The 25644-nt window shown below is 35.5% G+C and overlaps 1 protein-coding gene and 1 long non-coding RNA gene across 2 annotated transcripts in view; one reads left to right on the forward strand and one right to left on the reverse strand.

Moving 5' to 3' along the window:
* LOC137627798 (uncharacterized) overlaps positions 1–25644 on the forward strand; it is a 173818-nt gene that overhangs the window by 102471 nt on the left and 45703 nt on the right. The gene's annotated exons all lie outside the window — the stretch shown is intronic.
* Ser (Serrate) overlaps positions 11568–25644 on the reverse strand; it is a gene marked incomplete in the record, with an annotated part of 98830 nt that continues 84753 nt past the window's right edge. The window contains 11 exon segments of the mRNA XM_068359151.1: positions 11568–12705; positions 12832–12982; positions 13237–13572; positions 13860–14407; positions 14597–14824; positions 15099–15212; positions 17634–17792; positions 19040–19190; positions 19374–19501; positions 19824–20030; positions 20347–20460. Of these exon segments, the coding sequence (XP_068215252.1) occupies positions 12104–12705; positions 12832–12982; positions 13237–13572; positions 13860–14407; positions 14597–14824; positions 15099–15212; positions 17634–17792; positions 19040–19190; positions 19374–19501; positions 19824–20030; positions 20347–20460 (2738 nt within the window).

Consider the following 25644-nt stretch of genomic DNA (forward strand, 5'->3'; position numbering starts at 1 on the left):
CAAATGATTTACCTAAAGAGATTCAACCATTATCTCCTATCACATTCAACATCCAGACTTCACTTCTATAAAGGAGAGTTGGCTAAACAACTCTTCATACATTCCCACTTTGGTTTCCATAGGTATTCAAGTCTCACTCCAATCTTCTGCATTCATTGTTACGTTTTTAGCTTCGCCTGTTATGTGACTTGAATATTGCAATCCTTCCCTTATCAGTCGCATTTATTCCCAAATACATGTACATATTAACCTTTTACAATCTTCTACCATTTGTACCTTACCCTTCCCTACATTTACTATCAAATTTTCTCCTGCAAATATCTTTAAACACTTTTATTGGTCAAGCCAATCCTTTTCATCACTAACAATCGGCACTGGTTTGTAAACATTGACTCGGCTCTTCCCCATTCCATTTAGAACTTATTTTCTTTTCCCACACCTTAGCATCTACATTTACTGTCATTTTTCATACTTCCTGCATCACTCTATCGGCAAAAGACACCAAACATTCACGAAACGTAACATCTCTTGACTCTAAACCCATTTTATGCCAAATCAGTCACTCTCCCGTCTACATATTCTGAAACATTTTACTTCCCTCTTAAAAAATATTTATTCACTTTACAAACGTATATGTTGTGCCATACATTCTTAACGTAGTCCATATTTCCTCTCCATGATACTGTCATGAACTTTCTTTAGATCCAAATATGGCACACGTAACTTTTCCTTTTCCTTTTAAACTTCTCGCGTATATATTACAAGAGAGAGAGACCTGGTTCACACTGCCTTATTCTATGTTTAAACCTGCAATCTTCTCTTCCTATCAATCTGTAAGCATCTTTTGTAATTTCTCAATCAAAAATTTTCAATGTATATATATACATATACATATATGTATATATATACATATATATATATGTATATATATATATGTATATATATACATATATGTAATATATATACACACATAATATATACATATATGTAATATATATATACACACATAATATATACATATATGTAATATATATATACACAATATATACATACATATACAGTATACACAGACACAGACATATATATATATATATATATATATATATATATATATATATATATATATATATATATATACAGTATACATATATATATATATATATATATATATATATATACAGTATACATATATATATATATATATACAGTATACATATATATATATATATATATACAGTATACATATATATATATATATATATATATATATATATATATATATATATATATACAGTATACATATATATATATATATATATATATATAATATATATATATATATATATATATATATATATATGTGTGTGTGTGTGTGTGTGTGTATGTATATGTATACACAGTATATAAACTATAAAGAAATACACCTTTTGCAAGATTTTAATAGGGATATGAACTCTTTAATCAATCAAGAATAATCATAATTAACGATGATTGCTGTGCTTGTATAAGATATAATTAATCTTATGAGTTTTAGCAATCATTATATATCCGATAATACTCAAATAGTTTTCTTAAGATTTCCTCCGAAAGTTCTCTTTGAAAATTTTTTGTCAACAATGCTTCAATTAGGACGCAAACATGCATAGGCGTAATGGATTCGCTGCGGTCTCCGGTGATATAGACGTGTACAAATGCACCTTGTCTGCGAGAATTTGATTTATTTTATGAACATTTAATTAGCGGGGACTTTTGAAAGGGTAATTGAATGCATCCTTTAGATATTAGAGATAAGGTGAGGGGTATATGTTTGATGTCGTCCGTCTCCGATTGGTGAGAATAGTTTCTAATTGATTTTACTTCTAATTGTTTTCTGATTGATGCACCAACAATCGATTTATCGATGGTTTTATAGTTTAGATAATTGATCTGATATAGCCATTAACTGATAAATCAAACTCTGGTGTTGGATCATTAGGTCACTGATGCTTACTCTTGTGTTCTTAATGACTCTGTAAGATGTAATTGAAAAATGGCATTTTTATGCTGATGTAATGAAAAATTTATCTAATTCTCTGAGGGAATCAGACCGGGGATTTCATGCACTTGAGTTTCAAACGTAATGAGAGAGTAGTTGTAATAGAAGTGATTTTTTTCGTATATTAATCCGTATTTGATAGCTTTAATAGTGTTATTGTCAGCGTGGAAATAATTTGATTTCTTTTTAGCCATCATTTCTATTCTCATTTTAATCCCACATTTATTTCCATTATTTACTAGAAGAAATGTCTCCCTTGCTAGGTGTAATTTGGACATTTTTTTTTCTCGTAAAATGCACTTCTAAATGAACATTAGTTGGTTGATAGGTTTCTTTTGTGTAGGTATATGCTGCTGTTTAATTTAGATGGGGAAGAGTGTCATATACTAATTATGGCGGAAATACATGTTTTGTGTTATTAATTTATATATATTCTTATTTTATTTCTGTTTTTTTACCAGTTCGTCTTCCTTGCTATTACTAGAGAGAGAGAGAGAGAGAGAGAGAGAGAGAGAGAGAGAGACAGAGAGAGAGGGAGAGAGAGGGAGAGAGAGTAGGGGTCGTAGCACATAAAAGCCGCAAGGATATTACACTAATTACACCGCCTTGATTACCTGTTTATCACACCGCCATCGCTAGTGGTCGCAGTGGTGCCGCAACCCAGTTACACATTCCTTCTTCTATGAGGGCTCTTTTAACCGCTCTTCGTTTTGATTGGCTAAATAGCATCACCAAAGCCAATCAGAAGTGGTTTTTTATACATGTAAGATCCCTCGGATACCCAACCCTTCCACATGAATACAATGGAGTTAGATTTCATTTGGATAATATAATTGGGTAAGGTAATTAAGAAAATAAGCATTGCCACTGGTTTCCAAATTGATAAATCAAGTAGAATTTGACTGTACATTATAATTTTACCTCCTTTCGTTTTCGGTACCATTGTATTATGAGTCCAGATACGCGAACATATTCAATAAGGCAGAAATGTCTCATATTCCGGGCCTATGGACCTTGTACATCGACCATCATGTCCATCTTCGCATCTTTTTTTACTCGCTCATTATAGCTCGACGGGGTTCCTTGTACCATCATCAAGGGCTACCATTTTTTTCCACATTGTTTGACCAATTAAGGGGAGATCCCTGATCATTAATGCCCTGTCAATTTATCATGAATTAACATTTAACAAAGCAGAGGACGTGCAATTAATATATGTCTCTTCCATACTCACCGGGAAGAGGAGGGGTCCCCCAGGTTGTAAAGGTCAACATGTTCCCAGACGATGCCTCCCCCCTCCCTTCCTTCCCCCTACTTAGGATTGGACAAGATATCCATTATGTAGGTTGAAAGATTTGCACTCCTAACTTTTCAGGCTTAATGAGTTTTTATGTATTTTTAGGCAGTTTTTTTTTTTTTTTTTTTTTTTTTTTTTTTTTTTAAATATAGATATCCCTATCATGCTCTTATGTTATTTCATTTATTATAATTTTTTTAACTAGGGAATAATTTTGTTTGTATTTTTTATATAAAGAGAAATTTCGTTTATAGTTAAGTTGTATTTATTTCTTATTTCAGCGAATAGTTTGATAAGGGAATTTTATGTAGGTAACAATGCATCTCGACGACTTTGTTGCACTTCATAAATGTGTAATCTCTGCTTTTCAGTTTTATTTTGGAATAGACAGAGAGACGAAGAGTTTACTGTATATTTGAAAAAAAAAAGTTATTCGTGAATCTTAATTCACAATCTTTGTGTAGGTGTTATTTTTATATTTGAAATTCCGCATTTATACATAGAGAGAGAGAGAGAGAGAGAGAGAGAGAGAGAGAGAGAGAGAGAGAGAGAGAGAGAGAGAGATTCCTCTACCCTTCCTTGAATACTTATTATACAAGTTTTCCTTGTCAGTTAGAGATCCACCTATGAAGATCAATGTTCTCTCCGGCTTGTATTCAACAATATTTATTCCGGTGCCTTTAAATTTCAAGTGTGTTCTCACAAACATAAATTCCAACGCTTAACGATTAGTCCGGCTTCTCTTCACTCGCAAGACTTTCTCCTAAAGCTGCCCTTTATTCCCTTGACAAGGGTTTAGAGATCTGTAATTGTGGTCGGAAAAGATGGAATGGGTTCAGTCCGGTAAACAATATCATAAATTTTAAGATATCGTTAGCTTTGATAGCTCTTGATAAACAGTCCGCGTCTCTTGGCTAATGCTGAGCTTATAAATAACAAGAAACATGGACAGTGGTACGAATAATGCAAATGTATATTGAACAGGTCATGATAATGAGTAAATAGGGTGCTAAGGCTATTAACGCGTCCCAATCGGACAAATATATACCTAGGAACCGAGCGGGTTATTAATATTGATGAAAGCTAAAATTGGGTCAGACAGGTTTAACGGTTTTAAAATAATTTAGAAAATTATATGCTGATGATATTAGTACTGTTTTTGGAATAATACGAGAAAACATATGGATATTGGTTATTTTTTTTATTCCATATCTATTCAGTGAATATTTACTAGATTTAGTTCATTACCCAGTGTTTTACCTTTCTTGTGCATTCTCAAATGTGTGACTTTTTAAATGTTTAAAAGTGTTGCTATATACTGTAGTAAGGGAAGTTTATATTTACGCAAAGGGGTTAAATCAAATACCGGAAATTTGGGGGATTTGGCTTTCTTTTGAGAGAGAGAGAGAGAGAGAGAGAGAGAGAGAGAGAGAGAGAGAGAGAGAGAGAGAGAGAGAGAGACTTGACTGGTGGTCGAAAGGTTGTTCTTGTTTTGTACGACATTGAACATTTTACGTACTGCATATTGATGCGATTTCAAGTTATCCAATGTACAATCTCTAAATAATGTCTAATTTGTTTTCCTCTGTTGAAAATCACCAGGTGTCCTGATCATTGTGATATATTTAACATGTGGGGACTGTAAATATGTATGACTAATTTACGTAGGTTCTAGAGGGTTTGGTGGTGCTGAAATTAGTCAAAACCGAAACAATAAAAACACTGGTGCTTCGGTTTTGTACTTGGAGTCCAACATATTGTCTTGTACTAAGCATTCATTCTAGTGTGATATATGGTTTCCAATGTTCATAAAGTTTCTTATTGGTGGGTTTGAATTTTGGCAATAGAATATATGTACAGTATATACTGTACTGACAGAAGTATACATACTGCATTAGAGGTGAAAAACAAAAAAATAAAGTAAAATGACCCGAAACGCGGTAAGCAGTTTCTAAAGGAAAATTTCCATCGGACGCAAAATTAAAAGTTTAAAAGGAAAGAAATTCAGAATAAATTGTCTGGTGCTTTTTTGTTTGAAGGTAAATTTTTTATTGACTTTATCTTCAAAATTTCGAAAGTATAGAGATAAAGAAATTAAGGGGCCGTTTCATTTTTTCATTTTTATATATAAATATATTTTACTTTCGATTTTCAATAAACTTTTCTTTATGTATAAAACTGGTCGTTCATAAAATACTGTTCTCTTAAGTGGTCTTGAAAAGCCGTTAATTGACGACTATTGTTGGAGTGAAAAAAAAGTGGTTTGCGTAGGGAAATGCCTAGCTGGTCTTCTGAAAGGTCAAGGGGTTAAGATTGACGTAACATTAATCAATTTGTGTCCTGAATGAAATAATCCTAATTTCTTTTGCAGGAACCTGAGCGCCCACACACACGATTGTGTTCATTTATATATATATATATATATATATATATATATATATATATATATATATATATATTTTATACACATGCATAAATAGTTGTATAGTATGTATAAATATATATTATATATATATATATATATATATATATATATATATAAATATATATATATATATATATATATATATATATATACCGGTGTATATATGTATATATATATATATATATATATATATGATATATATATATCTATATATATATATAATATTTTATACACACATGCATAAATAGTTGTATAATATGTATATATATATATATATATATATATATATATATATATATATATATATATATACCGGTGTATATATATATATATATATATATATATATATATATATATATATATATATTTTATGTACTGAATACATAGTTTAAGTATATTATATCATCGTCATCTCCTCCTACGCCCATTGACACAAACGGTCTTCAAGTATAATATTTATATGTATATATTTTGTATATATCACTTATATTTATATACTGTACAAACGTGAGATTTTGTAGAATTATTGTGTGCGTAATTATTGCTGAACGTACATTGAATATATTCGGTACGCAGTTATTTTGCTTTAGATTCAAAGGGAAAACTGCCTCTTTGTATCCAGTTCGCGTACTCGTATGGAATTCGAATAAGCCAAACATGAATCTCATTGAATATAACAAGATGTACTCCTGTGGAATGCTACATAATTGCTTAGGTCTTTTGCCGACGATTTTCCCATTTATTCCTTTCAGTTAGGACGTGTAGCACATCATAGATGCTTTTACAATATACAGACATGTTCACGCTTCTGTGACTAACTTGTTTTATTTTTTCCACGTTGAATGATTTGTTATTTAACTTGCACGCTTCTGAATTCCTGTTATGTTATGTTATTCGAAACATTATTCGTAAACCCCGATCTTATAAGCTCTGTAATCCAAATTTGCTATCACCCTCATTTTAAAGATTTCTGATGTAATAATGTACCTAACCACAGTCCTGGATAGGAAAAACCTTTAACAATATGTTCATGCTTCCATATTTGGCCGTAGATAACCGCTTTCTTTATTACCGTATCTCAATGAAGTGCCATGATTATATTTTGTCTCAGACCATTCGTTTTTTCGCATTTTTACCCTTCAGTTAAATCCCCCTTACTTACTTAATTTTTGCACATTTTTTTTTCTTCCATGGTAATAATTATTGGTTTTTCTAAATTGCATTTACCACCATTTTTCTTTAAAACTCGGTTTGTTATTTTTGTGAGTATTTCGTTTGCTATTTTTAAAGTAGGCATATTTCTAGACATTCAATTGCTTTCTTGACTCAAAATTTCGGCTACTCCTTTGAAAAAGGTATCAATAAATCCGGTCACGTAACCTTTATTATTCAGGTGCAACAAAATGCTAAATGTTGCTCTATAGTTACATCGTTTACAATATCTTCCTTTAACTTTTACAATACAGTATCTCACTGCAACTTAGATTGCATTCAGTTTACCCCCAACCTTAGTGTGAATCAACTTTTTGCAGTATTTAATTTTCCAACTCCTCACGAATTTTCTTGCCGTCTGGTTATTCAACTAGCCAACACTACTTACACCTTCCCAGGTAATTTGAACAAGGTCTTCCAGTCTAAAACTAGTGTCTTGCTCTTTCCCACGATGGAAATTATTTTAGTTCTTATTATTACGTATATTCTTCGCTAGCAACCTTTTAATTTGACATTTTTTTTCTGTATAGCTTTATATCATCTTCTTAAACTATACTTTCAGGCCCCATTATGACCCATTGCCGCTTGGGATTATTGTATGTTTTAGTAATTCTATTAATATTATTATACAAGTAACTTACTTGAGTGATTAGGCTATGGGCATGGAGTAACTTTTTAGCTCGTTTTCAAATATTAATCCCTTACTGATACTTCTTCATTGGTTTAGTATTGATGCATTTACATGTAACGGGTGCAGAGACGACTAGATTACGCGTGTATCTAACACAATGAGAGAGAGAGAGAGAGAGAGAGAGAGAGAGAGAGAGAGAGAGAGAGAGAGAGAGAGAGAGAGAGAGAGATTATTTTACGAGTGATAGTAAAATAATGTAGTTGCTGTTGTGTCATGGCAGTAAAATAAATTGGGTTGTTCTTAATTTCTATAAATTTGAAGCAAAATTTTTAAGGTTCGAGTATAGTCTGTTTACTTTTGACTTTGCATTAAAATATATAAGTAGGAAGAATATTTAAGATATAAATTTCGTCTTTAGGCAAAACTTCCAAATAGGTGAGCTGGAGAATCATCAGTCAATTCCCTAGTTATCAATTTGACTTTCACAAAAGCCTTGGAGCATAGAATGTCCTTCTTACAATTTCTAATTGATTTTGTTGCTGCTTCTGACCGTGTTCATCATGATGGCCTTGTTATCAATCTCGAACAGGTGCGAGTAGTGCGTTTTTTTTTTCTTTTTTTTGTATCATTATTGATTTTTTCAGTAATAGATTGCAAAGTGTAGTTGTTGAATGGCACTATAGGGTACTCTCGGTCACACTATTCTATCTGATTTGTCTTTTTCTTGTTTTGGTAAAGTTTTTATAGTTTATATAGGAAATATTCATTTTACTGTTGTTTCTGTTCTTAAAATATTTAATTTTTCCTTGTTTCCTTTCCTCAATGGGCTATTTTCCCTGTTGAGGCCCCTGGGCTTATAGCATTCTGCTTTTCCAATGGGGTTGTAGATTAGCAAGTAATAATAATAATAATAATAATAATAATAATAATAATAATAATAATAGTGAGTATAGGAATGTAACGCCTGGTGTTCCTCAGGGTAGAGATTTCAGCCCTTTACTTTTCATACTATAAACTCATATGTGGTTTGGCCTAGAAAACGAGCATGTTTCATTTGGACATGATGCTACTCTCTTTGCATCAATTCCATTTCCCGAGTGTATTACCTGGTGTTGCCGAATCCCCTAATAGAGATGTAGCTAAATTTAGTTCATGGTGCAAATCTTGGGGATGAAGCTGGGCTCGAACAAAACACAATCACATGATTGTAAGTAGGTCAAGGACACTGGCTCTTCAACATTCTAATTATTGCATTGATATTGTTTCTTCAACAATGTAAAACTTATTTAAAATTCCAGGTGTGATTCTTCATTGCAAATATGCTTTTGAGAAACACATTCGGTCTATTTCGTCGTCAATTACCAGAAAATGGTAATTTAAAAAATATTTCAAACTTTTTGGTGATCAATCTGGCCTGAGGAAACGCTGTAATTATTTCATTTTACCATTTTTATAATATTGGCTGGTGGCCTTGTGGTAGCGTCCTTGCCTGGTGATTGCAAGACTGGGGTTCGAGTCCCACTCAAAACTCTTTTGTTTCTTTGGTCACTGCAACCTCACCATCCTTGTGAGCAAATGATGGGGAGCCTATAGTTTTATGCCTAGTCATCAGCAGCTATTGCCTGGCCCTCCTTGGATTTACCTTGGGTGGAGAGGGGGTTGGATACTGATCATATGTATGTGGTCAGTCTCTAGGGCATTGTCCTGCTTGATTGGGCAATGTCACTGTTCCTTGCTTCTGCCATTCATGAGCGGACTTTAAAACCTTTAGTGGCTGATTTTCATCTTAATTTGGTGGACACAAACTTACTGTCTATTAAACTCGTTGTTAGTTCTCTGTGTATGTTGCACACTATTTTTTATAATTTTGACCATCATTTGCATTCAGGTGTTCCTAGACTGTATGTAGTACTAGATATGCAATTAATTATTCTTCGTCTTGCCTTCTCAGTTATGATTCAGTAATATACATTTCGAGAAGTTTGATTCCGGCTGTGACCAGATTGTGGAATAATCTTCCTAATCAGGCTGTAGAATCAGTGAGCTAAAGAAGTTCAAACTTGCTTCACATGCTTTTGTGTTGAACAGGTTGACGACACAAGTCTCTATTTCATAGTTTTGTATGACTTTTTTTATTATAATATAGTAACTAATCTTAGAATATTCTTTATTTTTTATATTCCAATATAGTTTATTCATTATTTCTCTTATTTCCTTTTCACACGGATGCTTTCCTTGTCGGAGCCTTTTGCGCTCGTAGTATCCTATGTTTCCGACTCGGGTTGCAGCTGGGCTAGTAATAATAATAATACTTAATGTATTTATTAAATCTTTCTGCAATGCACTTACCTGTAACGCTTTGAGACCCATCTTCGTGTTTAACATTAAAACTTTTAGTTGAGTAAAATAAGGTTTATTACAAGACAAAACACACATGTTCTTCATAACTTTATTTGAACTCATAAATGTCTGCTCTGCTATTTTTAGCCCCATGATTCTACAAAACTATATAAATTTATATACTAGTTTCAGTCATTTATAACAGCACTATTTCTCGCAGGCTGAGCTGCCAAAATACATCTTGTAGTTTAAGGGCCTCGTCCGTCCATTTAGGCAGAATTAAAAAGGTCAGGTTTTGAGAACTCTTCATGCTGACGAGATGACAAATGCAATAGAATACAAATTACAGTGTTAAAAAGAATGCCAAGAATGACGAGATACTGTTTTAAAAGAAGAAAATTTCTTGCTTAAAATATGGGAGCAATGACTTAATTGTCACTCGACATATGTGTGAATAAAGAGTATTTGCCAGAGATCACGTCATGCTTGGCACCGTTTCAGAATGCTTTAACGTAACGTCAGAATGAAGAGGTCTCCGTCATTCTATTTTATATATATTTTTTCGGTGCTGTTACAGTGTTTCATTCATAGAGGCACGAAAACCTTCAGCAGTTTCACCATCATCAGTAACAGAGGGCACTGAAGACATCAAATAAATTACTTACATATTTACATTGCACAACACTGAATACAAATGTACAAAAATATCACAGCTTTCTACATGAACGTCAGGTATATATAGATATATTTATATATATTAAAAAAAGATATAATTACTTTTGCCAAGCGTCATTTCAGGATACCTTAACTCTGTTTTACATTATGCCTAATAACGGAGTATCTAGAGAAAAAAAGGGGGAAATTAATAACAAAAAAGTGAGAAATATAATTAACACAGTAATTAATATATTTACTTCAAGTGAGACTGGTTTAAAAATGCAGTGCTGGTAATCTCAAAAATTAAAAAGAATAGAAAATGTGGTTGTGTAAGCTCATAAAAATCTGCTTACCTGTCAAAACATAATAAAATATTGCGGTTAGCTCCGCTTACAAAGTAATAAGTTTACATTTAGAAAACTGAACAATAAAACTGAAAAAAGTAACTTTACCCCAAAAAGGAGTGTCATGCACATGAAAAGTGTTAGAAAAGTAATCTGAGCCCGCACACATTGGAGTAAAATGAAAAAAAAATTATTTTAAAGAAAATGACGTTTGGAGTTTGAAAAGCAGCTGAAAGATCTGTTTACAATGAGAGATCGCGATCTTCCATAAGAATAATACGTTCATTAAGTACTACGAAAAAAATTTCTATACAATTATGAACACCTTGGCCAAAATCTATATAATATACATAAGCGCTCACATAAGGCAGATTAAAAAGGCTCCAAATAAAAGCAAACAGGGCGTTGATTGATTGGAGATTATCTGGTGTCGTAACACGTGGAATGGTCACTTGACACCAAGCCGAAGAAAAACAAAAACAAAAAAAGGCAGATTCAGCTAACATTATGTAGAACATTTTAAGACCATAGTTATTATATTTACATAAGGCATAATTGTCTATTGGATGGAAAAAATTAAAATGTCCACAGCGCTTTTAATATGTTACTATTTTTTTTTTTTTAAATATATGACTTTCTTCAGGGAAAAATGCAACTGAAAAGTAATTTTCAGTCATTGGCACAAGAAGTGTCTTTTCATTGAACTGACAGCCTATTGAGAAACTCTTACGCTGACGTTAAGGAGATAAAAATTACAATTATATACCATTCACCGTTCAAAAATACACCGGGAGATTACCTTACGTTCCTGAATTTCTCGGCCATGTTTAGGCCTTAAATATGTATGATTATCCAAGAGGCACTTCAGACAGGGACACGATATCAGATTCTGTCCCTTGCTGGACGTTCGTCGGAAATCAGTGATGCCAGTTCACTACACAGATCTGGCCACTCATGTGGTGAATATTATGGGATATTTTTATACCTTCTCACAAAAGTTAGTTAAAAATAGTTCTCACTAAGTACACTGGGCCGTTAAGAAGTATATTGTCAAAAATCACTATATCGTTCGTGAAAGTTTTTCTTGAACAGTAAATCCAGTAAAACTCAATAAAAATGTGATTGCGAGGGAGCACAAAGTACATTCCTGAAAACAAGGACGCTAAACCACCACCTCGCTGGTGATTGGCTCAGTGTCCACTGTCCTTGGCGATATTGCTTTGAGATTGATTTCCTTTTGGAAGCTCTTGCAACCCAGGTCATGTGGTGTGATGTTTCGTTCGACATCCGCATTCTGCACTTTCCTGATGGCCACAGGGACCCCACCACCTCCCCCGTGGGTGGGGGATTCCGCACAATCACTGAGATCAGTTTCGGGCGTGGCTAACGTGGGTTTGGTGGGCACTTGCATAAACCCCATTGAGTTTCCCATGGGAGACAGCTTGGGGTCACCTGGACCCTGGGGATTCATCCTGGAGCAGGAAGGCTCACCCATGCCTTCTAGAGTGCCACCACTTAATGACGAAGATGTCGTTTTCAGTGGATTATGGTACCGCCATAGTTTCTCTTCATTCTCATTGTTTGATTTCTCAGCATGGCTGTCATCTGCTAGTTTGTGCCTTGAGGAGTGAGATGGAAATGCATTCCTGTGATGGGCCTGCAAATGTCGTCGCCTGCACTGCCAATATCCCAATGCTGCAACGGCCAAAATGAACAGCACGACTAACACGACTGTTATAGCTGCCAGTACCCCGCTTGCAACACCTTGGGAAAATAAGTGGAAATTTTAAGTTGTCATAAGAATTTGGAAATTAAAAATGTATACAATCAAGCTCATTAATATATACAGTGATAACTATTAATTTTTGTTACCTAATGTATAAAACTTACCTGTAGGTTCGCCACTAACAACTGTCGTCTCAACTTTGACCTCTATTGCAGCAGTGAGGGCAGTGACTGGCGTCAGCTTACGACTGACAAGTTCACCTAATGTCTTTGCAGCCACTGTTACATCACCTTGGTTACTTCCTTCTGGATAGGACTAAGGGACATGAAAAAAAAAATATTATTGAAGAACAGATGTCAAATATGCGTAATATATAAGTTGATCAAACCCAAGGAAATTGAAATTATTCCACTAAAACCCTAAGGAACCAAAGTTTTTCAGAATGACTTCAAAGATAATTAATTATTTTAATGTTTAATTGTAAATATACATGAATTTCATTGCCATCTAATGGATCAAATATCCTTTCAGAAATAAAACGCTTAAAACTTTCAGAAGTAGTTACTCACCAGGGTTACTTCAATCGTATCATTGGTGCCAGTTAATAGAGCACAGAGAATAACAGGAGCTGGTGTAGTAGTGTGGGCATGTCGATCAGCCCAAGCCGCCCTAAGACCTTGGCATACACTTTGAACACGAGATCCTTTCGGTAATCGAGTGCGATCTAAGACAAGGGTCAGTCTTGCGCAACCGTTGTTGAGATTGGCGTGATTGGGTGTGCAGTCAGGGGGACCTGGATTGACACTTGGTCCTACTGTCTGACCACCTTCTTTAAGATCCCGACATTCACCCCAGTTTTCACACGGTGGGGCCAGACACCATTCCAGGGGACCCGGGAGACATACCTGTTTTAGTAGAAAAACAAAGTTCTTATATGTTTAGAGAAAATCGAAGTGTACAAGTTAACAGATAACTTAATGCTCTCCAGTTTTTGTTTTGTGTGAAGTGAATGACCATACTGTTATTCTTTTCAATAAATTGATATGAAAATTCATTTGATGAAGAAAACTGTACCAGCAGGGAAGCCCCTGGAGACCTTTTGAAAGGTATGAAATTTGTGGAAATTTTTTCTTGCAAATGTAATGTGAAAAAAACTTGCAAAAAATAAGCAAGACATTATGAGAAAACTAACCTGGCGAGATTCACAGATGTAATGCGTTGGTTCCCTCGAACGGAGGCAATTTTCAGGGCCACACCAAACATTAGAACAGGAGGCAGAACCCTGGTTGCAGTGGCATGAATTGCACTGGTGTCTCCACACAGCACCATGCGGTCGCAGTTCTCCTCCCCAGCGACAAGCCTGGTTGCTGTCCGTGACATTGTTGGCTCCCTCCACAAGGTCACATCGACGCCCTGTCCTTCCGACGGGACAGACACATTCAAAGTCCCCTTTGCCATCGATACACGTGCTGCCAAATGCACAAGGAGATGATCCACATTCGTTGATGTTGACCCTGCAGTCAGGTCCCGTGAATCCGGCAGCGCATTTGCAAACTCTCCAGTTGACTCCGTCGACACACTTGCCACCGTTGTGGCAAGGCTGAGGTATGCAGTCGTTGATATTATTTTGGCAGGTAGGCCCATCCCATCCTTCTGGGCAAAGACAAGTAAAACTGTCTCCTTTGTTTATGCAAGTTGCGCCATTCATGCAAGGTGAAGAGTCACATGATCGCCATTTAGCTGTAATGGAATAAAGCGAGAAAAATTAGTCAGAAATAATGTGGAAATTAATACTGTCTGATATAATTTGGACTAGAGTCATGTGCATTATGTAATCCTTAAATAGCATTTGAAAAATAAAAGTTTAATATAAATTACTAGTATTTGTAAAATTTGCATGTGATAGAAAACTGGTATTAGTAAACTTACGAATCTGACACGTGACTCCCTGCCACCCCTCGGGACATCGGCAAACAAAAGCAGACCCTGTGTCATGACATTTGCCACCATGTTGGCACGTTGACAGGTCACAATAAGAAGTTTTGGAAGAGCAGGTGCGTCCTTTCCACCCATCCTGGCAGATGCAGGTGAAATCCCCCGTTTGGTCGACGCACGTGGCGTTATTCCGGCAAGGGTGATCTGCACACTCGTCTATATCTGGAAGGTTGAATGAAACTTGTTCGTGAATCGATGGTCACTACCAAGGGAAAAAAAAGTGTATTGGGGAGAGAATGGAAACATCTAACGATAAACGAACCAGTACATAAAACAAAGAGCGAATCAATACACCAATTCACAAAGATGCAGAACAGTCTTCATTGCAAAACAAAAATGAACGTGCAGGAAGCATCTGCTACTTTATTAAGAGATATTTCCTTTAGTTCTTTATGGAAATATCCCCGACTTAATCTAGATGTTTATTCAAACTTACTTAAATTGCACAGATCTCCTTCCCAACCTTGATCGCATACACACTGGAAATCATTGACGAGATCAACGCAAGTTCCCCCGTTGTAACAAGGTGATTCCTCACAGTCGTTGATATCTGTAGGAGGAATAAGATACTGATTCGTCTGTACAAAATATAAAAGTCAAGAACAATTAATCTCATTTCATTATAATGTTGAAATCTCCGTAATCATCATCATCATATCTTATCGCGCCAAAATTGTATCCACTGCATATCTGTACAAGATATTATTCGTGTAAAGATGTTTACTCTCCTTTTAGTTACATTTACCTCATAAAGAAATTAAATTTCTAAGACTAGGGATATTGAATCAAAGTCAGATGTAATATTAAAAAAAAAAAAAATTCAACTGCTAAAACAATGGATATTGAATCCCAAGTCTTGAGCAAAGACCACGTGTAAATCTAACAACGTATTGGGGTTATATACAACCAATGAAACTGTCGTCGTATGTGGAAGCGGCAAGGAAAATGAATCCCTCACTCCTACCTAAGCTTTAATCATTAACCTGTTGCTTTCTTGACCTCTACGAGTAACCTCGCTGACTGGAATCTTTAAGCTACTCGTTCTAGCCTTGGGAGGAGCAACTCCTAAAATTTGAGGTGGATCTTGACCCTCCAGGATATTGGATTCCGGATAGAGCCACAAGCTTTGGGGTTAGCAGGAATTGTAGTGGGGTAGGGGAGGGCTAATGTTCCTACTAATGAATATAAATCATGTAGGGTTTTTATTTTTAATTGAAATTTAGCTTATAATACACACACACACACACACACACATATATATATATATATATATATATATATATATATATATATATATATATATATATATATATATATATTAGTAGATTTTTCCTATAAACTGATAAATCCATAGGAAAACTACGGCAAAAAATAAAAATTTTGACAAAAACTTTAGATCGTCCCAGAAATATTGAAATTTTTTACATTTCCGTAACCGTAACGGTTAATATTATGCAAGTTTTAGTTTATTTTTTAACAAAGCGTTTAGGACAAGTCAAAAGTAAATTTTTTAAGAGGACGCTTTCTTCCAAGTAAGTAAAACTTTACCCATTACATTATAAATTACTGAAGTGAATCAATCCATTCCTAGTAATCCCATTAAAGGATACCGCTTTTCGTCCTCCGTCGGTTCGTGGGGATCTTCAGGCCACTAGGGAGTCCTTTAGGGAGTGAGTAACCGAGGGAGGGGGGTGGGGTTAGCCAGCAGAACGGCGTGGCAGGGGCGTAGCCATAGGTGCCCCTACGGATGGTCGCTTCCCTGTTGATATTGACAGGTGGCGTTTGAGGTATAATTACTGATCAGGGGGTGGCCGTGGCTCTCAATAGTTAAGGGGAGGGGTTCGCCGATACCATCTGGGAGAGAGAAAGAGCGCGGGGGACAACATACCAGCGCTACCATACCGTGAAAATTCTACCATCCCCTTTACCCACTTATACTATAGAGTAGTCCTTTTACCACCGGAGGTCTCTATTATTTTATGTTTAATACATTTTATTTACGGCATTTAAACCATCTTTGATTTTGGCTTTTCCAACAAATTTTTAATTATTCAATCGAGAGATTATTTTTAATGTACTTCCAGAAAAAATGTAACTAGTATAATCTTAACGACTTTGTGAAAGAGTTGAATGAATGTAAACAAAGTTTCCTATCTAATGCGTTTGGATTGTTAAAGTGAATGTAAAAGCAGATCGTCCCTGCCTGTCAGTGTTCCCTAATTGACGGCGTTGAATTCGAAAAGAATCGTTCTTCGGAAGCATCTATCCAGGGTCCGGCACTATCTGAGATTGGATCCCCATTGGAGGCAGTGGAGCGTCTAACACACTTGCGCAGACGGAGTTCCACTGATCGTTAGGACCTCGGTCTTTTTGACTAAACTGTTATTGTGTTCTCGTTCCACATTTTCATCCATGATGATAATTGCGTCTGTGCTTAAATTGCGTTTGGGAAGTAAGCACTTAGTATCTTAGTTTGAGTTGGAATAGTTTAGGTTACCGTGACAGCATAATTAAAAATAATTGAAATGCTGCAAAAAACATTTGCCTTTGCACCTTGCAACCTCAAATGAGGTGTAAGAATGAACTTGTTATATAAAGATGAGACTCTGACTTTAGTGTTACGAAGTGAACTTTAATGTGCATGAGAGACGAAAGGCCTTTTCTGATTTGACTGGTTGCGTTGAGCTTGTGGAAATCTATCCATCAACCAGATTACTTTCGTAAAGAAAATTATGTAAAATTTTCGAAAACCATCAACCAGATTAATAAAACGAAAATCAACTAGATTATTTTTATAATGTTAATTTTATGAACAATATCAAAATGGCAAGCTCTGTAGGAGTTAAATCTGACTCATGTAGCTGGTAAAATTCAATTTCTTTAATAATTAATAACAAAGAATATTCAAAATTATGAGGTTTCAATGTTCTTATCCGTAAGAAGAAACTGAATTTGGAAGAAAAATACTTACTGATATGGCAGTAGTCTCCGGTGTACCCAGGGTCACACACGCAGGAGAACGTTCCTTCGGAGTGACTAACACAGCGCCCGTGACTCCCGCAGACATTGGAGGGCAAGAACAACACCGAACCGCTGTCCTGAGGAGCCGGTACCGTACAGCTGTCCACAACTGTGTAAGGGGCACGGGGATACGGAAGGTTAGGATACAATTGACATAGAGGAGGAGGGAGGTGGAGGGTGGCATACCGGTGCTCTAGGACTCGGGGTCTAGGGTACAGCCACACCGTGACGGTGTACCGCACTGAGTGAAGGGCAACGATGGTGCAGGAAGGAGAAGGAGAGAGAGAGAGAGAGAGAGAGAGAGAGAGAGAGAGAGAGAGAGAGAGAGAGAGAGAGAGAGAGAGAGAGAGTGGAATGGGGGGAAATTTGAAACGAACAAGAAAGTACGAGGAGGTAGAGGAAGGGTATTCCAAGTAATTGTCGTAGTAATGAATAATTTAGAATTGAAAGAACATGGCATGGAGCATTACAAGAAATATTGGATGCAAAGATTTCGATATTAAAGACACATGGAAACATCGAAGGCAGATACCAAAGCGAGATACATGAAGCAACACAGCAAAAATTTTGATAAATAAGGAAAAGGCGTGAATAACGATACAGCACATAGCATAAGCATTAGGCAAAGGCAGCGCATTCGTTGTTACCGCAAGTACAGTGAGCGGTAAGCGAATAGACGTAAACAATACGTACACAAGGAGACACCATGCAGGAGAAAACACAAGAAAATATACTATTAAAATATGGCTTACAATATTTGTAATCTATGAATTCCAATAAAACGGCCTTGATATGAAATTAAATAGTTTAGTCTATTTAAAAGGGGTTCTTTAATTCAGATATTTTAAGTTTTCTAAACTGATTCATCCTTTTCTTGTCATGACCAATAACTTAGTGAAAAAATTGAATAATTTCTATATACTTGTTTCAGTTTGTTTATTTTTATGATGATCTTGTATTGAGGAATAATCTAAATCTGGCTTTACAAATGAGATCCTCTATGAGGATTATAATTAAATCTGGCTTTACAAATGAGATCCTCTATGAGGAATATAATTAAATCTGGCTTTAAAAATGAGATCCTCTATGAGGAATGTAATTAAATCTGGCTTTACAAATGACAAGTTCCTCAAAAGTAAACGAAAACCTCTGGTGTTACCAGTATGCAAGTTTTATTTACAAGTGGTCATTGCCTGTAATTTACAAAGCGCTTAAGCTAGAAAAGGGGGAGGGGTGGGGGTTGTGATTTGAAGCATATAAAACATTTTAAGATTTTAAATTTGGAATTTAGAATTAAAAAATGCACTAAATTTGAAAGTGCTCTTAACTAAGACGAGAGTATAAAGATGTATTTACCTTGGCAAGGAGGAGTTTTGCAAACAGGCCTCTGCTGCGAACAGTTCTTGCCTTCGTATCTTTCCGGGCAGAAACAGAAGTAGTCACCCTGTGTGTTGATGCAAGGGGCCCCATTGTCACATGGGTTTGGGTTGCACAGGTCGATGTCAACCTGCAAGATGCACGTTGAACAGAGGATTTAAAAATTGTACTTGAATGTTACAATTGCGGCATGCTTTCCTTAATATTTAATAATGATGATGATCATTTATTATTCATAGTTGCATCAGTTAGTTGTTGTAGGAGTAATAGCAGCCGAGTTTATAATGGGACAATCTTAAGAAAAATGATTTACCTCGCACTGAGAGCCCGAATATCCAACAGGACAAATGCAACGAAACCCTGCAACTTGGTCAACGCAATCTCCTCCGTTGTTGCAAGGATTGCTGGCGCATTCGTCTATGTTGGTCTCACAGTTCCGACCTGCAATGACATATTGAATAGTATTATGGGACGTGAAAATCATATGGAATAGTTAACTGCAAAAAAAAAGTTATATGTTGGAATTCTAAATGTCACAAAATAGTGTTTGTAATTGATGTCTTGACTGCAGAAACTTTCATTTCATTCATAGATTATTCACATTTTCCTTTTACCATTTTACTAATTACATATAAACATCCTTAAATATCTTTCGGACGTAAATATTGAAGGGACTACTGAATGGCTGCTGAATAAACATTTCAAATAGAAAAATTAAATTGTAATGAATCTGGAATCAGAATGAACCACACCATCGTCTTACCAGTGAAACCCTTCGAGCATGCGCAATGGTAGTCGTCCACCAGGTCAATGCAAGTGCCCCCATTGACGCACTGGTCGTTGCAGTCGTTCAGGTTGATGTCGCAGTTCTTGCCCTCCCATCCATCACGACACTTGCATTCGTAGTCGCCCTCCAGGTTCACGCAGGACACGGCGTTGATGCAAGGACGACCTTGGCATTCGTCTGAATCTGAAGGGATAGCAATATAGAAGTGGTCGTTATTGTTTGGTTAATATAGAAGTTAGTAAATTAATGGAAATAAAATCCACTTCTACTGAATTTTTTCCGTCAGAATTCAAAAGTAAAGGTACAAATATTTTTTTTTTTTATGAAAAAGATCCAGTACTAGAAAAATTAAGTACGAAAAAAATACCCCAGCACTTACAACAATTTGATAAAACAATCCAAATTGCTGACAGAATATTAATTTTCCAACAATGAAATTCTAAAGCAAAAGCTTACTCATCAATCGATTAAACCGGGATACCATCAATAGCTGACTCACCGAATTGGCAGGTATTTCCTTCCCATCCTACGGTGCAGTTACAGGTAAAACCGTTAAGTTGATCGATACAGGTGCCACCGTGTTCGCAGGGCATCGATTCGCACTCGTCTACATCTGCAATGAGAGGAGAACAAACTATTGATTTCCGAAATACGATTGCTCAAAAACATAAAAAAAGGTACATGGTTTTTTTTAAGAGAGTCGTGACAACACGAACTGCTCGGAGAACCGAACGGGAAGTATTAAAATGATTAGATTGTCTCGGAATAGCATTGTATAGCATTTCCGAGTATGATAAGAACGTTTCTCATACTCCTTGGCGTGGGATTAGCTACCTCATTCTAAAAACCGATGCCTGGATACTTGTTTTTAACATATTCCACAGGAGTCTGGTGTTGAGGAACAAGTGCTTGTAATATTTGTATTTACCTGAAGAAGACTCTAAATCAGCCCTTTGTCTTGCCAATTTCAAGGGCGAAATAGAGGTAGAGGAATACTGTATATACATGATTATTATTATTATTACTATCCAAGCTACAACCCTAGTTGGAAAAGCAAGATGCTATAAGCCCAAGGGCCCCAATAGGGAAAAATAGCCCAGCGAGGAAAGGAAATAAATAAATGAAGAGAACAAATTAACAATAAATCATTCTAAAAAAGGCAACAACGTCAAAACAGATATGTCATATATAAACTATTAACAACGTAAAAAACAAATATGTCATATATAAACTATAAAAAGACTCATGTCCGCCTGGTCAATAAAAAAAACATTTGCTCCAACTTTGAACTTTTGAAGTTATACTGATTCAACTACCCGATTAGGAAGATGAGGCTGTAAAACATTGCAATGCTACAGTACCACCAGGATTAAATAAAATTTTACAAGTTCCAAACTGGATCTGATCTTTTAGAAAGCCCATGTAAATAATGTGCTTCTTCGAATGCAAAGCACAAAAATGCCCCCCAGAGACTCGACTTAACAGGATTAGAACAGTAATTTACGTCCTGTACGGAAAGGATCCGAAATGCAATTTCTTCCAGTTAGAAGATTCGAAAAGTTTACTGCTTATGAGAAATGATTCTATTTTTCTTTTTTTTTTACTTTTAATTGAGTATTCAAAAGATATGAAGGGTAATTTAATTCCATTCATAAAAGGATTTTAATAAAAAGTACTTCTATTTAGGAAATAATTCCAACAGTAATTTTATACTAAAAGTCTGTGCAAAAAATTCGATCGGTAATTATGAATTCAAATGATTGGAACGATAGTTTACTTCCTGTTAGAAAAAGATTCGAACCAAAAGCTGAAATAAAATTCAATATAAATTTTATAACTATATATAAAAATAAAATAGATACGGTGATAATGGTTGTATTAAATGCAATTATATAACTCCCTTCAAGTGTCCGCTACATTCACCACCAACGAGAATTTAAACAAAACGTTTGATTGTTATTAAAAATGTAAACAATTGAATCATTTGAAGGATGAGAATGTACAGCAACGCTCTATTCTAAACAATTTCCTCACTCTTATGAATTAATTTACTCAATGTTTCTAGTGTAAACTTCAAACTTCACAACATTATAAAAATTTTCTAGTTTCCCATTAGCTCTGAAGATTGTGTTCCTGATATTAATGGAATCGTAAACGCGGCAGAGAGAACAATGGTGCATTATGCGTTCAGGGGCAATAGCGATCATCATAAAATGGTCCGGAGCACTTGTGTGTGTACTTCGAACAACTGATATTATGCTCTTGGCAACAGTTTGAGATGTAAACACGGCAAGTGTGTGTGTGTAAGTAACGTGCTATAATGAAAAATATATATTTCTGTATTGCCGCGAATAGAATTTGGATTAGAATATCTATTCAATACTTTCGAATATTTATCTATTCAATACTTTTAGTAAAGCATTAATATTTAAGTGAATTGTTTTCCTGATATGAATTAAATATAGATGCAATTTTCAATGCTTACATATATTGGACAGCTCATTTAGAAGATGAAACTTTATACATAGTGTTAATTCTAAATCTAAAGATAACGAATAGGAAATGTTATTTAATTCTCTCTCTTTTCGAAGTGGATAAGAGATGTCCCTACAGTATTATACAACTGGATAAATGCAAACCCCTTTGACCCTAAAATGAGCTAATCCTCGCCAACATACCTCCCCTCTTATATGCTAATTGGTTGGCGTTCCACCCAATATACCAGTAATAATAATAATAAAAAGACATCGAAAATGACTATTCACATGAAGCTAATGAGGCCTAATGACACGGCAAAGTTTTTTTATCATTCGGTCGAGGCTCCAAGTTTTGTACACTATCTAAAAACTATTAACAATTTAGCCCAATACTGTCACTTAGCTCTTTATATAATAACCTAGTTTTTTCCTCTATAACAGTCATATGAAGGCCAAAAGAACTTCATACCAAGAAACTGATAAATTCGCTTAAGAAAATGGATAGTAAATGTATTTTGTTATAAGAACTTATTTTATTATCGTATTTTGAAAGAATAACACTGACAAAATGTATGATTAACATAAATTCAATACACCAGTGGTTTAGCCAAATCACTATCGAATATAGCGCCCTCAAATTCAATATATGTACAATAGTGTTACGTAAATATATAATAAAAACGAATGATCTGGTAAAAAACTATGTAGCAAACTTATTTTCCTCACATAAAACCTTTACAAATTAGGCCTTATAATCGAACGATTCATATGCAAACAATTTTCGGGACATTCGCTAAAAGCCCCTCTAACAGAGGACTAATACCATTACTTTCATAAACAGAGCAGGACATTCGTAAAATTATATGGAAGGACTTTTATTACAGGTAGAAGGGGATTTATCCATCATTCTCTCTTTGTGATTGACACGCTGTGCAATTTGATAAACAAGGGATCACCAAGTCTTCTATAGAAATCAATAGTTTCCTACAAATGCTGTATCTTTTACCAATTTATATTGTAATTGAAAAATAAATAAATTGGAGGCTTTGTGTGTGTGTGTGTGAGAGAGAGAGAGAGAGAGAGAGAGAGAGAGAGAGAGAGAGAGAGAGAGAGAGAGAGAGAGAGATTCTTTCGGGGTGATAATAAGAATTAGGAGGCCAAATGTGCCAGTCCCACAAGTAAACACCAAAAGTGGCTCCCTCGGGATATCCAAAAGCTTTTATGTTGCTTTGACGTAGCTACGGGGTGGCAAAGAATCCATAGTGGTAGTTTGTAGGGTATTAGTTGTCTGGATACAATTGGAAGAATGTGTGACCTCAGAGAGAGAGAGAGAGAGAGAGAGAGAGAGAGAGAGAGAGAGAGAGAGAGAGAGAGAGTGTGTGTGTGTGTGTGTGTGTGTGTGTGTGTGTGTGTGTGTGTGTGTGTAATTATGAGATAGTGTTGGAATTGGATGCAACACTTCTGAGGAATCTGAAGGACAAGGACAGAATTTGCAAGACACGCTTGTACCTATGACGTCTTGCTGCAAACCTCGTCGCAAGGACGACAGGTGCATTATATAATAATTCGAATGCTGTGTTAGTTTAACAATAATGCAAACGTACTAAGGCCTTGCTTACTCATGAATAAATCTGCTCTTAGGCATTTTGTTTCATACATTTGTAAGTATTTACCCGGAACATGAGGATGGGGTGTCGTTTTAACCATCTTGCGTGAAAATTAATGTCGACGTACAATTGAAAAGAAAATCGATTATATATTAGGAAAATTTACTTGAAACACTCATACGAAATTAACCGAGAACAATGCATCGTACGTTACAAACACCGGATTAGAATGTCTTTGTATTGTAAAACAAACTAAACATAATGTAATCCTCCACAAAAATATGATTTACTTGCACTCATAAGTAATTTACCTTTAAAATGAGCCATCGCCAAACAAACAAAATAACGGTAACTACTTTTGGATCATTTACCCTCTTGGATAGGAGTCGATTCAGTAATAGATTTAAGCTTAAGCTGTGCTAAAGTACAAAAATGACTGAAACTTGCAGTGAATCATAGGAGTCAAGCTACTGTCGAAAGAGAGTCTAAATTTTCCTTGTCTTCAAAGGCCACTTTCCAATGTCACAATATTTAATCACTTGTTGCAGCTAGGGAGGGTCCACGGTTTGGTAACATTTTCGTAAAAGTAGACACAAAAGTTTCTGCTGAATCCAGTAAAGTATCAAACAGTAAATCGAGCCAAACAAATAACCCTCTCATCGGGAGCTAGAAACATGACCAAATATTTGTGCCGAGAATATGAGAAATATTTCCAACACTTAATTGCAGAACTGTTAGGATACATACATATATATATTAAGTTCTGACATTCTACGAACTTGCAAAGCTTCTATAAAAAAAACAGCGATACCGAGAATGATGAGTTATTTTATGCATAAAGCACATTATTAAAACAACGAAGTGTTAAAAAAAAGGCGATAGTATAAAATCCTAAATTTCATGCAATTATAAACTTTCTGTGGGGGGGGGGGGGTTAAAGAAGATGATAATAATTTTCCAGATAAGAAATCATGACACGAAATAAAAAGAACAATGGCCCTTCCACACTAACAAAAGATAAATGGATATAGAAGTCCAAAACTAAAGGGGGGACGGAGGAGCAGAGGGACAGATCGACACTTGAACATGTGTGTGTGCCCCCACTTGTCAAACACACCCTCTCCTGTCACCTACTCCTTCCCTTCAGTACCCTGCTATCCCCCCCCCCTCCCCCACATAGCCCGTGGCCTTTCGTCTCTTTTATTCACCCTGTCACCTATTTCATCCCTCCTCCCATGCCCGTACTCCGCTCCTCCCCTTCCCTTCGTTATTCACCTTGTCAATACACAGTGTTATACAATCTATTCATTGAGCTTCGGGAGATTATTTTGGGAATTATATACTTAAGTTTAAATAGGATTCAACGAAGCCCCTTTCCTATTGACCATTCTGGGTTAGTGAGGGCATGTGCGGACACCATATGTATATGCGAGTGTAAAGGCATTAAGAGTACATTCGTAAAGGTACAATATGAGTTGGAGGGTGTCCACTTCAAGAATAGGAATCACTTATCCATTCTAGGGATAGGAATGTCGCTTGCCATTTCAGAGTGTGTGCCACTTGTCATTCGAAGAAGACATATCAAGTGTAATTTCCTAATTCAGGGAAGAATCTTCAACGGTGGCCATATTTTGCGAGTAGAATACGCGTATACGTGTGTGCGCATTCTACAGAAGATTTTTAGTCTGTGAACGAGTGTTTATAATTAACATT

This window comes from Palaemon carinicauda, chromosome 35 (genome assembly GCF_036898095.1).
Source record: "Palaemon carinicauda isolate YSFRI2023 chromosome 35, ASM3689809v2, whole genome shotgun sequence".
Taxonomy (NCBI): Eukaryota; Metazoa; Arthropoda; class Malacostraca; order Decapoda; family Palaemonidae; genus Palaemon; species Palaemon carinicauda.